At 43.0% G+C, this 13,912-nt stretch overlaps 3 protein-coding genes across 4 annotated transcripts in view; 1 reads left to right on the forward strand and 2 right to left on the reverse strand.

Annotated features, from left to right (window-relative positions):
- Positions 1 to 520: 520 nt before the first annotated feature.
- The window catches only part of LOC108656379 (uncharacterized), a 30,048-nt gene continuing 16,656 nt past the window's right edge, over positions 521 to 13,912 (forward strand). Inside the window, exon 1 of the mRNA XM_089264962.1 lies at positions 521 to 1,727. Coding sequence (XP_089121088.1) covers positions 834 to 1,727 — 894 coding nt within the window. The 5' untranslated portion in view covers positions 521 to 833. The remainder of the gene's footprint in view (positions 1,728 to 13,912) is intronic.
- LOC108656392 (carboxypeptidase B) lies at positions 2,281 to 6,789 on the reverse strand. Its single transcript, XM_018108434.3, has 5 exons — positions 6,773 to 6,789; positions 6,360 to 6,594; positions 3,811 to 4,295; positions 3,584 to 3,743; positions 2,281 to 3,206 (listed from the first exon to the last, which is right to left on the reverse strand). The coding sequence occupies exons 3-5, from the start codon at positions 4,232 to 4,234 to the stop codon at positions 2,444 to 2,446; spliced, it is 1,347 nt and encodes a 448-aa protein (XP_017963923.1). The 5' UTR covers positions 4,235 to 4,295; positions 6,360 to 6,594; positions 6,773 to 6,789; the 3' UTR covers positions 2,281 to 2,443.
- On the reverse strand, positions 9,902 to 13,296 carry LOC108656390 (carboxypeptidase B). Of its 2 annotated transcripts, none has more exons than XM_030388220.2 (3): positions 12,863 to 13,296; positions 10,967 to 11,333; positions 9,902 to 10,843 (listed from the first exon to the last, which is right to left on the reverse strand). In XM_030388220.2, the coding sequence occupies exons 1-3, from the start codon at positions 13,197 to 13,199 to the stop codon at positions 10,075 to 10,077; spliced, it is 1,473 nt and encodes a 490-aa protein (XP_030244080.1). In that variant the 5' UTR covers positions 13,200 to 13,296; the 3' UTR covers positions 9,902 to 10,074. The 2 variants fall into 2 exon arrangements, with proteins under 2 accessions (XP_030244080.1, XP_089121089.1); XM_089264963.1 differs by lacking the exon at positions 12,863 to 13,296 and adding an exon at positions 11,415 to 11,928.

Below are 13,912 nucleotides of genomic sequence, written 5' to 3' on the forward strand. Positions count from 1 at the left end.
CTGAGATAAAAACAAGATATATAAATATATATGTATATATATATGTATCTATGTAAAAGAAAAAAACAATTTCGGGAACAAATTATATATGTATTTATTTTTTGTTTTAAAATTTGTGGATAATGTGAAAAATCTATATATTTAAGAATACCTTTAAACACTATAAATGTATATATATCTATATATATGATAATTGTTCTTGAAAAAAACTTAAAATAAAATTTAAAGAAAATTATTTGTCCGCTTTTTATTAAATTTTTGCAAAAGAACCTTTAGGGACTATATTTTTTATTGCATTTGCATTTGTCTGAGAAAATGTTATATTAATTTCAGCAAATTTACTCAACTGATTGTAACGTAGGCTCTTAATCTAAAATATATTAGAGCAAAGTTGCAATCGAATTAGAAAAATATTTTAAAATGTTAAGTTTTTTCTTATTTGCTCTTTGATAAAATTTGAATATATAAAACTGTTAATAACAGCGCCTTCTGTTATAGGTGGAGTCACTCTGCTAGATGTGGAGTGAATACGTGAACGGGCGAATGTCAAAAGCAGCAGTAGTCGTAATTTATGGCAATTGTACAAACAAGACGGAAAAATAATGCGAGCGTAAAAATTAAACGAGAAAAACAAGTAGTTTTTAATTTTTTAGTTTTACAAATAAATTGCTGTTAAGATCTAATAGTGCGCGACGACGGCAACGTTGGCGGTCAGATATAAGACTATCGTCCAGGCAGTAAATTCATAAAATAAAAGAACTAACAACAACAAGAGGAACAACAACAAGGCAAAACAAATAAACAAAACGCAGCGCCACTGCAGCTGTGTGTGTATGTGCGTGAGCGTGTGTGCAAAGACAACAGCAGCCAGTGGAGGAGAGCGAGCGAGAGGGGGCGAAGACAGCGGGAGTGGGAGTAAGAGTGAGAGCAGGTGCAACTGTAACTGCAACTGCAACTGGAAAATGTCTAAGGTGCAGCCCATGGCGTCGACACGTCCACGCCCTCGCCCCCGGCAGGCGGACAGCGAGAATGTAAGCAATGGACACACAGACGCCATCAATGGAGATTTGAGCAGTGTCTTAGACTACACCAGCAGCAGTTCGATCATAGAGTTTCTGGCCAAGGAGCAGGACTGCAGCCTGGAGCCCGCCGATCCGGAAACGATATTCCAGGAGGTGAACCGCCTTGCAGACAGCTCAGACATGCGTTCCGTAGATGAGCTGTTGCTGGAAGCCGAGCGTCTTATACAACAACAGCTGCGATTAGGCGACGGCGATGGCGATGGGGACATCGATGGCGATGGGGATGGTGACACCAGAAGTCAACGGCAGACGCCCTCGACCACGCCCTCGCCCCAATCGTTGGCATCGCCACAGAACAGCATCAAGCTAAACACACGCTACTCCCGCTGCATCAGCAGTAGCACCACGACCACCACCACTATGAGCACCATTAAATCCAGCACCAAGTCTCCATGCCAAGCCAAAGTCAACGCGACTAATAATAAGGTCACATCGTTGGGCAACTCCACAGCCTCCACGCCACCGACAGCCGCTGAGCCGCTGACCAATTTTGTGGCATTTGTCGAAAATTTGCCCTCAGAGTCGGTCATCTCTGAGGAGTCCACGCCCAAGGATCTCCATAATCATACGCACAATGGCGGAGGCACCTTGGCTCGGCAGCTGCAGCTGGAGCAAGTGGATAACACCGATGACGACGAGGATACGGTGAGAATATTTGTATTGTTTGCCTATCAATATGTATGATGCATTGATTTTCGATTTGAGCCGATAACATTGTCGATTATGAACTAGTTTTGGTCTAGTTAAATCTCGCTACCAGTGTCTGTTTATATAAGTTGCTCATGATCCAGTTCAATATGACTTCTCTGTCTGTTAATGTCACAGCTTATTATTGATTTGTTAATAAGCTAGATTATGAGCTTATTATTAGAGATTATTAGAGTTCTATAAGTTCGTTCCGCTCGCCTTACGATGACATTTATGAGTTGACCTGTTTCCACTTGTTGTCTTACTTCTGTGTTTAGGAACTAGTTCAATTTGTTTGTCTATCTTTACCTCGCCAGCTTATTTGGTACCGAGGTTTTTGATAATTGTCGATTATAGGAGGGAATCAAAGGTTGTGCATCTCTAGACAGGATCGATTGAGGGACTGAGAGGGAACATGTACATGCTTATGTAGTATGTATAAGTATAATTTTAGTCTATATAAGTCATGATTCAGCTCTGATTCAGCTCTCGTTAAGATAAAGCAACAAAATAAGGATTTCTATATCAATTTTAATTTGGTACAGTATATATATATATATTTTTTCTTTATCTTTTACATATGTACAATGTACATGCATACATAAATAAGCATTCACACAGACAGGCGCACTCACACACTTATAGATCGTAGCTGCAGAGGGGAATACCCCTGGTTAGCCAATGGCCTGGGCAACTGTCTCGGCCACAGTCCATCCCTCGACCGCCGTGTCCTTGATGTACTTGGGTGGCAGGACAAAGCCGTTCTGGCCACGATCGCGCAACTCAACGGTGTAGACATATTTCACGCCCAGCACGGCACGGCTCCAGTCATCAGAGCCGCCGCCCGCAACGCCAAGGACCTCGTGGGTGACGGCTGCCTTGTAGGGGGTGCCAGTCTTTTGAATGATGCGTTCGGCAGCAGTGTTAGCGACGCGTTGCAGGACATTCGAATCCTTCACCTTGACCGCCTTGAAGGCCCACGGATAGACGATCAGCTGGCCGTAGCTGTGATAGGTTAGATACGCTTCCAAATTGTATTTGCGCTTGCTCAGAAACTCGGCCACCGCCTTCGTCTCGAGCTCAGAGTTGGGTGCAGAGCCACGGTAGATATCGCTGCATGGATCCTTCGAGGAACCCGGGCTAGTCCAGCCAATATCGAAATTGCGATTCAAATCGACGCCAAAGCAATTGGCTCGCACCGATGGCGAACGATTCTTTCGCCACAGTCGATTCACCGTGCGGCTATATTCATAGCCATCCGGATTCATGACTGGCATTATGTACCAAGTCCGCTCGCGAATATACCTTGGCTGATGCTCCCAGTCTTGCATCAGCTTAGAAAGTATGAAGGTCACCGTTGCGGGACTGATCCACTCACGTGCATGGATGCCACCATCGATCCAAATCTTTTTGTTGTCGCGCGGATTCTCCGAGATGCTGCAAAACAGAAAAATGCAATCGAAGTCTAGGTTTAGGCGAGTTATGTTAAATACTCTTCAGCTGCTGTTTGTCAAATTGTCAAGACATTGACAGCGCAATGTTAGCTTAGCATAGTAAATAATTTATGCAGCATACTTCTAAGCACCGACACAAAATGTTAATTTAGCATTTGGCAGCCGTGAGCCGCTAAAAATTTGCGTTGCATACTTTCGAGCTGTAGCTGAAATACGTGCTCTGTTAACTTAACAGCGTCACTGTTAAATTCAGCTATGTTATTGTGTGCTGATGCAAATGTGTGGATTTTGTGATACTATATGTATACATATACTCTATATGCTTCTGTAGGGTAATTCAAATTTAGACTTTTAACATACCGCAAGACTTTCAATTCGCGTCTTCCATACGTATATCCAATGGTGTAGAGACGACAGATGTTTGGATATTTTGCCCGTATTTCGCGCATATAATTATATATGGTTTCCAGAGACTGGTAATCATTCCAGTTCATTTCGCTGCCACTGTTTAAGGCTTTCCCTGATTGAAGTAATCGATGTAAGTCGAGCGCAATTCTAGATTTAATTTCATTAGATGCCCAACTCACTTGTGCGGCGTCCTAGTTTTGACTGGGTGGCTCTAATACCTTCCAGTTGCTCTTCATCGATGAGATCCTGGACGTTTCTGGCCAGTACCTCAGTGTCCATCCGATGGGCGTTGAGGAAACTGCGTGCGGCATTCGCTTGCGCCTTGGTAATGGACAGGTCCAAATAATCGGGATTTTCCTTCCAAATGTTGGCGCCAAACTTTTGCTCCATTATCTCGGCGACGGGTACGGTCCGGAGCAATGCATCGCTAATGTTGTGAATACGCCACAATTCCGTGTCATCATACCGCACCGGAATGTCATTCACATCCCTCTGATCGCCCAAGACATTCCAGATCAATGAGGCGTTTGAGTTGCCCTCCGCCACGGCCAAGGCCAGCAGCGAGCCAAACAGCATCCAGAGCAGCAGCGATCGATGATTCATGTTGCTATCGATCTTATCAGCAATCAGTTAACAGCCTACAGTTAACAGTTGTCAGCAATATCTGTGCAATGATAACAACGTTTGATACTGATCAGTCAAGTGCTCGAAAGTAATTAGCACGCCCAGCTACCCCCAGTCAGTGACGCTTTGCTGGGTATTTGGGTCAGCAGCTCTATGGAAAAAATCAGGCTAAAATTGACAGCTAATTGTCTCAATTTCGTTTGAACTTGAATTAAAATATCTATCTATATTAAATAGATATATGTATGCATATTATGAAAAAAAGCTAAGAACATAATACGCGTTCCCGATCCGATATCTATCTATAAAGTAAAGTTCAATAGCTAAAAATCTGCTGATTGATTCTACCTCTTGTAATATATATTTTGTATTTTTTGTTTTGTTTTTCGCTCTGCCACGCCCCCCATGGGATATACCTTAACATGTTTAACTGTGGGCGGTCTACACGAGTGTAAATTTTCCTCCATCTAGCCGCCTGTCTCTAAAATGTCTCTAATGTCGTCTGTGAGTCCCCAGTAGGCGTGTTCAACAGATAATTCTACATCCAAAAATATTTTGCATTTATCAGTCGAGAATCTCTAGCTACAGAAACTGTGAAATATTGGGCAACTAAATATTCCGAATAATCGAAAACGTGTGCAAACTGTAAGTGAATCGATATCAACATTATATAACTTAGTTGGATAACTATTCAGCTACTTCCGGGGGTGTTTGAAAAACTTTTAGGCTGCTTAGAAAGTTGTATAATTTGTAATTACTTTTGGGTATGAGTTTTTTTGGAATATTTTTGGAGAACTACGAAGTAAAGTGATGGCAATTGGAAATTAAACTAAAGCGTATATCTAAAAAAGTTGAGACCCTAAATTCTATACATTATCATGTATATCTCTTGTATATGAGTAATCTATATAATTTTCATACAAAACATTTGAATTTGTGTTTGAATGTGTGTCAATCCATCGAGCTGATAATAAACGATTTGATATGCAAGTCGGTAAAGCTTAAAATGGGAGAGAAGTACAATATCATATTGTGCTGATGGAGGCCAAAAATTTGTTTGATTGATTTGTATGCGAGGGGCATTAGCGTAATATCGAGACGAATGAATTATATATGCACACTGTCTAAAGTATAAATTTATAGAAATTATTCAGCTTTATGTTTGCATTCGCACTGAATCTGAATCAGATCCAGAATCAATCTTCCGCTCTTTAAAATTTCGGGCGTAGAAAACGTTGTGGCGTTGCGAAATTGTTATCGCCTTTGGTTAGCACGCAATTGTGTTAATTAGCTTTAGACGAGCTGTACAGATTATAGAGTCTATTTTATTTACTTTTTTTTTTTTTTTTTGAATCTATTTTTTCTGTTTTTGTTAAACTGTATATAGTTCAGAAAGCGGCACAGAGAACAGGTTCTGAGGCTTCGCATGGTACTAAAAACAAACGTTGAGGAGTGTCTGACACCTGGACGTACAGATAGGCGGACAGATGGACGGATGGACGGACAGAATTTTCTGTATGGAGAGTATCGTTTCGTTTCGTATCATATATGGGCCGACCTTTGTTTCGATCACGTGTCCCAGATTTTATCGCTGGTTCGTGCTTTGCTCCAAAACTGGAGCGACTGCACATTTCCCTTGACCAGTCACAAAACATTCTGAAAACAAGTAAGAGTGCACTGGTGGAGAGTGATTGACGTGGCGATTACCCTGCATGCATGTGGACTATCCTCTTCATGTATTTGCACAAAAAAGTGTTTGGGGTACACACTGAAAATACCCAGTATATATATTGAATGTTTTCTATAGTCTAACTTGAATTTTATCTAATATACTGACTCATGCACTAAGCAGCCTTAGTGAATAGTTTTCAATGCGTACAGGGTATTAAAACTCGTTGCGATTCGCTTGCATTCGAAAATGTGAACGCTAAAGAGTCGCCACAATGTTAATGTTAATGCTAATGTTAAGGTACATGCATATGTATATGTTAATCACGAATGACCTCCTCACTCACACTGCAGGCGCATTAACGTTCTTCTGCTGTTGCACTCTCTGTCTCTCTCGTTCGCACACAGTTCAATTCAATTCAATTTATTTGCTTACTTTTGGTGTTTCACAGTGATTAATGCTCCAGCTGCTGTTGTTGTTGCTGCTTCTTGGATGCTGCAGTTGCCGGTCAGTTGCTGACACACCTTTCCAGTGTGTGTGTGTGTGTGTGTGTGTGTGAGTGTGAGTGACTGTTACACTTGGCAGCCCCCACTGACTGAACCAGACTAAGTGCTGCCTTTGTGTAGCTTCAATTTTTATATAAAATCAAGCCGGACCACTGCGTCGAGGGCTGTTTCCCGATTAAGAAAAAAAAAAAAAAAAAAAACCAACAAAAAAGAAAACACCAAAAAAAAAGTCGATCAGAAAAAGAGACCGGGTTTAAAGAAAAAAGTGAATAAACAACCAACTTTAAACAGAATTACAACAGAAAGTGAAAAAAAAAAAAACAGTTTTGGAAAGAAAAATACGCTGCAAACTGACGACCGATCTTGGAGCGATCGGCGCGTACTGAATGAATTGACAACAACAGCAGTATCAGCAGCAGTCGAAGCATCCAAGAGCAGCGCAGCAGCAGCGGCCGCAGGCAGCAACAGAGCAGCCAGCAGCAGAAGCAGCAGCAGTGCGAGAGACTCAGTCACGCATCAACAGCAAAACGGCAACAACAACAACAATAGCGAATTTGTGAAGCTCGTGCGTGGTGGGGTGGTTACTGCTGCTATTACAGTTAGCAGTATTGTTGTTGCTATTGCGTTTTCTACTTTTTTTTTAGAGAGAGTGCGCGCGCTCTCTCCAGCCCGTTGCAAGTTAGCGGCATTGACTCTCTCTCGTACTGTAATGCGCGCGTCGCTGCGCACGCTAATGTTGCTGCGCCTGCGCCTGTTGCTGGCGCTGTTACAGTGGCTGTTATTGTTGCATTTCGTGTGCTTTATCAAAATCTATTACTCACTCTCACACACACACGCACACAGAGTCGTGCAGTTGTCGTCCGTTTTGCACTTTGCACTTGCTACGGCAAACAGTCGCAGAGTTTCAATGATGTTTCGATACCCATTGAAAATGCTTCAACGGGGCAAAATCTCTGTGTGCGTGCGTGTGTGTGTGATAGTTGGCAAAAAGTAAAATAAATATTATCTGTAACAGCGTCGAGTTGCTTGATTTCGTAATAGCGCTATTTCGAATTTAACATAGCTCGAAATGAAACTTTACAGGGTATCTTCCCGTTCGCTATTTTGTTGCTTTGCTCTATTTTAAATTAGTTTTCCCAGCTTTGCATTATATTTGTCATTCTACGCGTTCTCAGCGCTCAGCGTAACGCCGCAAATAGTTCATTCACAATTAACACTTCTATTTTAGGCATAGCTTGATTGGAGCACAGTCTGTGCTAAAAGTATGCACGCGTTGCATTTAGGCATAGATTCTCAAATGAATATATCTCTGAGTGTAGACTGCAACAAAGAGTTTAGAGCGGAGTAAGGCTGGCAAACTTTAAATCACTCAATATTCAGATATCGTCTTAGTCAAAATTCAGTTTTCCCATACTTACATTTATTCCAAATTTAAATTTTGCAAGTTTATTGATTTCAATTAATGAGAACCTGCAACATTCGCCATCTATCAGGCAAGTATGGGAATTCCAGACAAAACACATTAACTAAAATGCCATACACATACATAGAGTACAGCTAGAACTGTATACACACACACACACACACACACACATTATAGAAGTATGAAACATAATAATTTTAAGATTGGTTTTCCCAGGCGATGACTTCAGATGAGTATGATGCATGCCTATGTATGTATATGCATGTGTATCCAGTCGGCTTGCAAGTGTGTGTTTTTATCTGTGAGGCATTGTGATTTGCTGTAAATTTAATTTAAGCACAGCGCAAACTGTTGAAATGTGCATGTGTGTGTGTGCATTTGCATCTGACTATGTAATTGACGTTCATTTATGCATTTGTATTACTCACGTCTGTCTGTGTACGTGTGTGTGTGTGTGTGCGTGTGACTGTGGCGCGCTTATGACGGCGCAATTTTTGACCCACTTGGCATGTTTTTACTTTCTTTCGCCTTTGATGATAATCAACATGTTGTTCCACAAACCGCGCCCCCTCCTCCCCCTACCCCCCACACGCACACCAATTAAATTTCATATATCGCTACTTCTTTGTGCTGCTTCTTCTTCTTCTGCCTGCTGCGGCTGCGCTTTGTATTTTGCGTATTTGGTTTTGTTGCTGTGCTCGTCTTTTATTCTGCTTCTTTACTTCTTCTTCATCTTCTTCTTGTGGCTTCGTCTTTTTACCTTAAAAAAAAAAAATGATTTTCACTTTTGTATTTTACCCTTTTTGACGATCCGATGCGCTTTTGTAGTCCATTCAAAATGAGGCGATTCATGCTTGTAGTTAAAGGAACACACATACACCTACACACATACATGCACACACTCGCAGGCCCAGCTTTGCCTTTGATGTCAGCCTCTTTGTCTCATTGTTGGCATATGTAGGGTATCGCTTGGTCGTGACCATGCTCACTTTCAAGCCATGTTTTGGATATATATTGCTTTGCTTTTTTCTTCGATTTATCGTTTTTTAATTTTTTTTTAATTTTTTTTTTTTTCGTCTTCGTGCAGCGCTTGAAAATCACTTTCTTTGCGCGGCAAACGTTTATCGCTGGCCTTTCGCCTGCTTCGCATAATTTTTATATGCATGTTAAATAAATAGATAAATGAATAACATCTTTTGGCCGCTGTCGCGCCATTCGTCGTTTATCCAATTTCAGTACGAGCACCACCTTCCCACTTCCCACTCCCCGGTGCTCTCTCTCTCTCTCTCTCTCTCTCTCGTTCGCCCCCGATTTGTTTATACTAGTTTTGAAAACGCGATTGAAAGTGAAAGTTTCACCCAGTTCAACTAGCTTTGGCTATCGGCCGTTTCTACCTCTCCCTCTCTCTTGCGCTGTCTCTTTCGCTCTTTGTCTTTGTCTTAGGCTCGAGCAGCAACAGCTTTTGCAGACTTGCTCTCTCACCCGCTCATTTATAGTTTTTTTTTTTTTTTTTTTTGTTCCCTGACTGCTTTCTATTTGGTTATCTATGTGTGTGTGTGTATATATATTTTTTATATATTTATTTATATTAAATATATATCGTTTGCTTCATTTAATAATTGCTTCTGGGTTTAAGTACAGCTTAAAGTAGTTCGCCTAAAAGCATGCAACGCTTTTTTCTCTCTCGCCCTCTCTGAAGCAAGCAGTTCAAAGTTCTATAAATTTCAATCACAAAATGAATAATTTTAGTGGGAAAATAAACACATGAATTACTCTGGGTGCTTCCCTGGCATCTTACAGCGATATCGATCACAGTCGTGGCATCATTATTCATGTTTGCCTTAAGAGTTGCTATTAGCTCAAGTCCATTAGCAAGACTATGCCATAATTATTAGATGATTACAGTAAAGATATAAACATTTGAAAGTTTTGCCAACTGTTTGCATAAAGTTTCAATGGAAACCCATAAAGAGACGAGAAATCTATTGTTCGAATGGATATACATACACATACACATACGTACATATATGTATGCTGCATGTCTCATGTTTATTTCAAGCAGAATTCGGTTTAATCTAATTAATATAGCGCGCTGTTTGCATTGAAAGCAAAACAAATGACAAATAAATAAATAAATAGTGTAAAAAAAAAAAAAAATCAAATTAAATTAAATTTATATAAATGCTGATCAAGCAATCAAGATAACTCAATGCGGCTTGACTTATTGCAACTGCTGTGCAATGGTCTTTAGGAATTCGTAAACCTCCTCGCCGGACTCGAGTATGTAGTGGGGCGGCATTAGATAGCCATAGCGGCCCTGATCCTTGAGGAAGACATTGTAGACGAACTGCGGCTCGATGTGCTGCTGCACCCAGTCGGCCGCGTTGCCCGATCTCGCCAGCTTCTGGCGATAGCTGCTGCCCATGCTGTACTCGGCGTGGTTGAGGCGACGGAAGTTGAGGATGGCCTGGCGAGCTGTGTGGCGCAGCTGGCGCTGATTGCTGGTCACATAGTCGGCGTCGCCCCACGGATAGGTAATCGTCTGGCCGTAGCCGCCGAACGAGACATATGCGCCCAAATAGTCGCGCATGCCCAGCAGAAAGCTGCGCATGGCACGTGTTTCCGGCTCGGAGAAGCTTTTGGCGCCCCTATAGAGATTCTTGCACGGATTGGATGAGGCGCCCGCCTCGCCCCAGGCATAGTCGAAGTTGCGATCCAAATTGACGCCGTAGCAGCCGGTGGCCGCGTCATAATTGCGATTCTTGGTCCACAGGCGATCGGTGAGACGCGAGTACTGATAGCCATCGGGATTGACCAACGGCAGGAAGTACCAGTCGATGTGACGCATCGCCCTGTCCGCCTGGCCCTGCTCCCACAGCCAGGTCAGCTTCGAGATGGCATAGGTCAGCGCCGCCGGGCTGAGCCAATCGCGTGCCTGCATGCCGGCATCCACAAAGACCGCGAAATTATTTGAATTGCCATTCGAGACTCTGCAAAGCCAACAGAGCAATTAGTAGCATTAGCAGCCGTGTTAATTAACAGTGCAGACTTAACAGTGAGCAGTACACACGCGTAAAACGTTTACGTAGTGCAATACGTAACTGTCTACAGACCTGAGCACCTCCAGCGGTCGCTTGTTGCGCGTGACGCCAATCTGAACGATCTCCGCCAGCTCGGCATGCGTTTCCAGGACATTCTGCAGGAATTGCTGTATATCTGCTTGGTCGTGATAGCGTCGCCAGGTGAGGAGAACACCCTCACGATTTAGCCACGGCAGCGAGTAGTTGGCCAATGGATTGTCCTGGTCGGTGTCCGTGTCGCTGATCTCCGTGTACGTCTCATCGATGGCCGTCTCCAGATCGTCGATCATGATGTTGTAGCTGAACGCGGTCTGCGCCATATACTGCTGGGCGGCAGCCACGTTCTTGTGCTCGATGATCACATCGATGCCGTCCTGATTCACGTTCCACACCTCGCTGCCTGCGAAATACACCGATTAAGAGATTTATCAGCATGATGGATGAATGGATGGAATGAGAGGTATGTTGGGCTCATGGCTACCAAAGTGTCGCAGGAATGTGCGTAGTTTTGGCTGCCTGAGGCGCGTTTCGTGCAGCTTCCAGAGCTGATGGCCGTAATATCGTTTCACCGAGGCGCCGCTGCGATAGCGTCGATTGATCTGATATGTGGAGCTGGGCGATAGGAAATCGAAGCGACGCAAATCGGTGGGCGAGAGCCACTGCAGGCTCTCAAAGGTCGCCTCGTACAGCTCGCTGCTGTTGAGCGTCCACAAGTCGGGCAGAGCCGTGAGACCCGGCACTGAGACGCTGCGCCACAGCAGCCACTGTGCACCACCGACGCCGGCAACAGTGGTCAGCAGCGGTACGAGGCCCAGTGCCAACAATAATAACATCATGCTGATCGTGCCACACAAACAGAACTAATTCTCCACACTCTCGCATCTCTCAGCAGAAGGTCAAGATTCGCCGAATTCTAAGCTCGAAAATTTCTTGATTAATGTCAATTTTATGCGTGCAGAACACCTGCCACCTGCCTGCCTCTCGCCAGGTGATTAGCAGTTGACTAGCTGACTGGCTGACCGGCTGTCTAACTGTGGTTCAACTTGAGTCACTGTTTGTGGCTGGGCGTTTGATGTTTGACACGCTGCTCGATTCTATTCTTACGGTAAAGAGGTCAATAGCCCACCTTTGATCTCGAATTCAGCAGCAGGTGTTTTCGAACAGTTACAAGCTTCGCACTCGATTTGCATACCTGACCGCTTCTTGAAGTCTACTCTGCATATCTTTAAGGATAGTCATCAGCGATCAATATAAATTTCTAAATTCCGTCTATTATCTTAAAATGCCTACTTAATTAATACATGGATACATATTTTGATTGCTTATTTGTTTCTCTTGAGTTATGATAGAAGACTGCCCAATGTATTAGATAATTAGCTGTCCCAACATTTTGCTTTGCTTATCAATCAATCAACCTTGAGAGTCAAAAGTGGTGAAGTAATACTAGTTCCAGCATTATTTCTAGTTTTACAAGTTTTTCTCTTATCAGTCCATCTTGAATTCAGTCTAGCTGTACCTCAATCCACTCTTCAAGCAGTCAACACAGTCATTGTATAGATTGAATGATCTATTCGATCTATCACTTTGATCTATTCTGATTATCCTTAATGTAGATCTTCAATCAAACAACTATTCTGTCTAGCTAGTTCCTATTGACTTCAACGTACATCATCAGTCAGTCAGTTAGTCAATCAAACTGGTGTAATCAATCAACCAATCCGACTCACATTGAGTGATTCATTAACTTATGGTAGAGCATCAAATCTTCGGTACAGCCTCGCTCGCTTTTGGTTTGGTTCCCAATCGGAAACATGAAATATGTGTATTCCGTGATTGAGCGCCTCGTTAGAACGTCGCTCGAGTCGATTTCTGTGTATTTTGGCTAAATTGATGGGCTGCCGCTGAGCGCCCCCCTCAGGCACTACTCACCGAAATCTTCGACGAACTGCTGGAACTGGGCATCCGGTGATTTGTCGCCCATTTTGCGAGTGCCATTGAAGTTGAGCTTCCAGAGCTGAACGCCGCGATAGCTCACATAGTTCTCGTCCAGTGCGGCGCGCAGTGGCGAGCGTCTGCTCAAGCCGCCGCTGGGCTGCTCCAGGGGACGCAGGTAGCGCAGCAGCTGGGCGACGCCGCCGCCGAAGAAGGGCAGACGGACGAGATTGTCGCCGCTGCGTGCGAACAGATCGTAGCGCCTCACTGCCTCCGGCTGTGGCAGCCACAATGCGGCCAATGCGACGGCCAGCAGTGCGTATGCGTAATGCATTCTTAGAAACTCGGCGTTAGCGGCGTTCGAATTTGCTTGATGAATGTTGCTCGATTCGATGTTCGATTCTGTTTGGCATGCGGCACGCTTCGAATTGGCCAAATAACGGCTACATTTTTCGCTTTTGCCTCTGTTCTCAATTCTCTACACACACACACACACACACACACGCCACAATCGTCTGCTGGGTCAGAAATTTGCATAGCTTAACTTTTACTTTGCTCGAAATGTTATAAATAACTGTTATACTGTTATACTGCCAAAACTATTTGTTGCAGTTCTCAGATGCTTTCGTTTCGCCTTCTCTCCCTCTCTCTCTGTTTCTGTCGAGGTCTTTCACTTACGTTCTCTCTCTCTATCTGTCTCTGACTTTGTTCTCTGCACGTACAACGTGAGGCATATTCGACCTCTTATCATGTATAATATTGGAACTAACCAGTTTTTTGATCCGCCATACTTATCCATAATAATCATATAAATCTTATTTGTGCCATAAATCTTAGTTAAAATTCATTGTCGTAGCTCGTGATTTACATTCAATAAAGTCGTATATTTTCGGAATGCTGGGAATTGGGAAATTAATTAATCAATCAAATTTGAAAATGATAATAGATATAAGAATAAACTGAATGGGACTGTAAGATTTATTTATGGAACATTCCTGAAATAAATTTGTATATATTTTTAGAAGACTTTCAGAGAAAGTTTTGAGC

This window comes from Drosophila navojoa, chromosome X, assembly GCF_054131105.1.
Source record: "Drosophila navojoa isolate 15081-1374.11 chromosome X, UAZ_NAV_1.0, whole genome shotgun sequence".
Classification (NCBI taxonomy): domain Eukaryota; kingdom Metazoa; phylum Arthropoda; class Insecta; order Diptera; family Drosophilidae; genus Drosophila; species Drosophila navojoa.

What these genes read in the sequence shown, in the direction of transcription:
- LOC108656392 (XM_018108434.3), bottom strand. Translation starts at nt 4,234, where the DNA reads ATGAATCATCGATCGCTGCTGCTCTGGATGCTGTTTGGCTCGCTGCTG. An exon ending in AAAACTAGGACGCCGCACAA is followed by an intron (nt 3,744 to 3,810) that starts GTGAGTTGGGCA and finishes TACTTCAATCAG; the next exon opens with GGAAAGCCTTAAACAGTGGC. An exon ending in CGCGAATTGAAAGTCTTGCG is followed by an intron (nt 3,207 to 3,583) that starts GTATGTTAAAAG and finishes TCTGTTTTGCAG; the next exon opens with CATCTCGGAGAATCCGCGCG.
- LOC108656390 (XM_089264963.1), bottom strand. Translation starts at nt 11,769, where the DNA reads ATGATGTTATTATTGTTGGCACTGGGCCTCGTACCGCTGCTGACCACT. An exon ending in CACATTCCTGCGACACTTTG is followed by an intron (nt 11,334 to 11,414) that starts GTAGCCATGAGC and finishes TGTATTTCGCAG; the next exon opens with GCAGCGAGGTGTGGAACGTG. An exon ending in CGACCGCTGGAGGTGCTCAG is followed by an intron (nt 10,844 to 10,966) that starts GTCTGTAGACAG and finishes TTGGCTTTGCAG; the next exon opens with AGTCTCGAATGGCAATTCAA.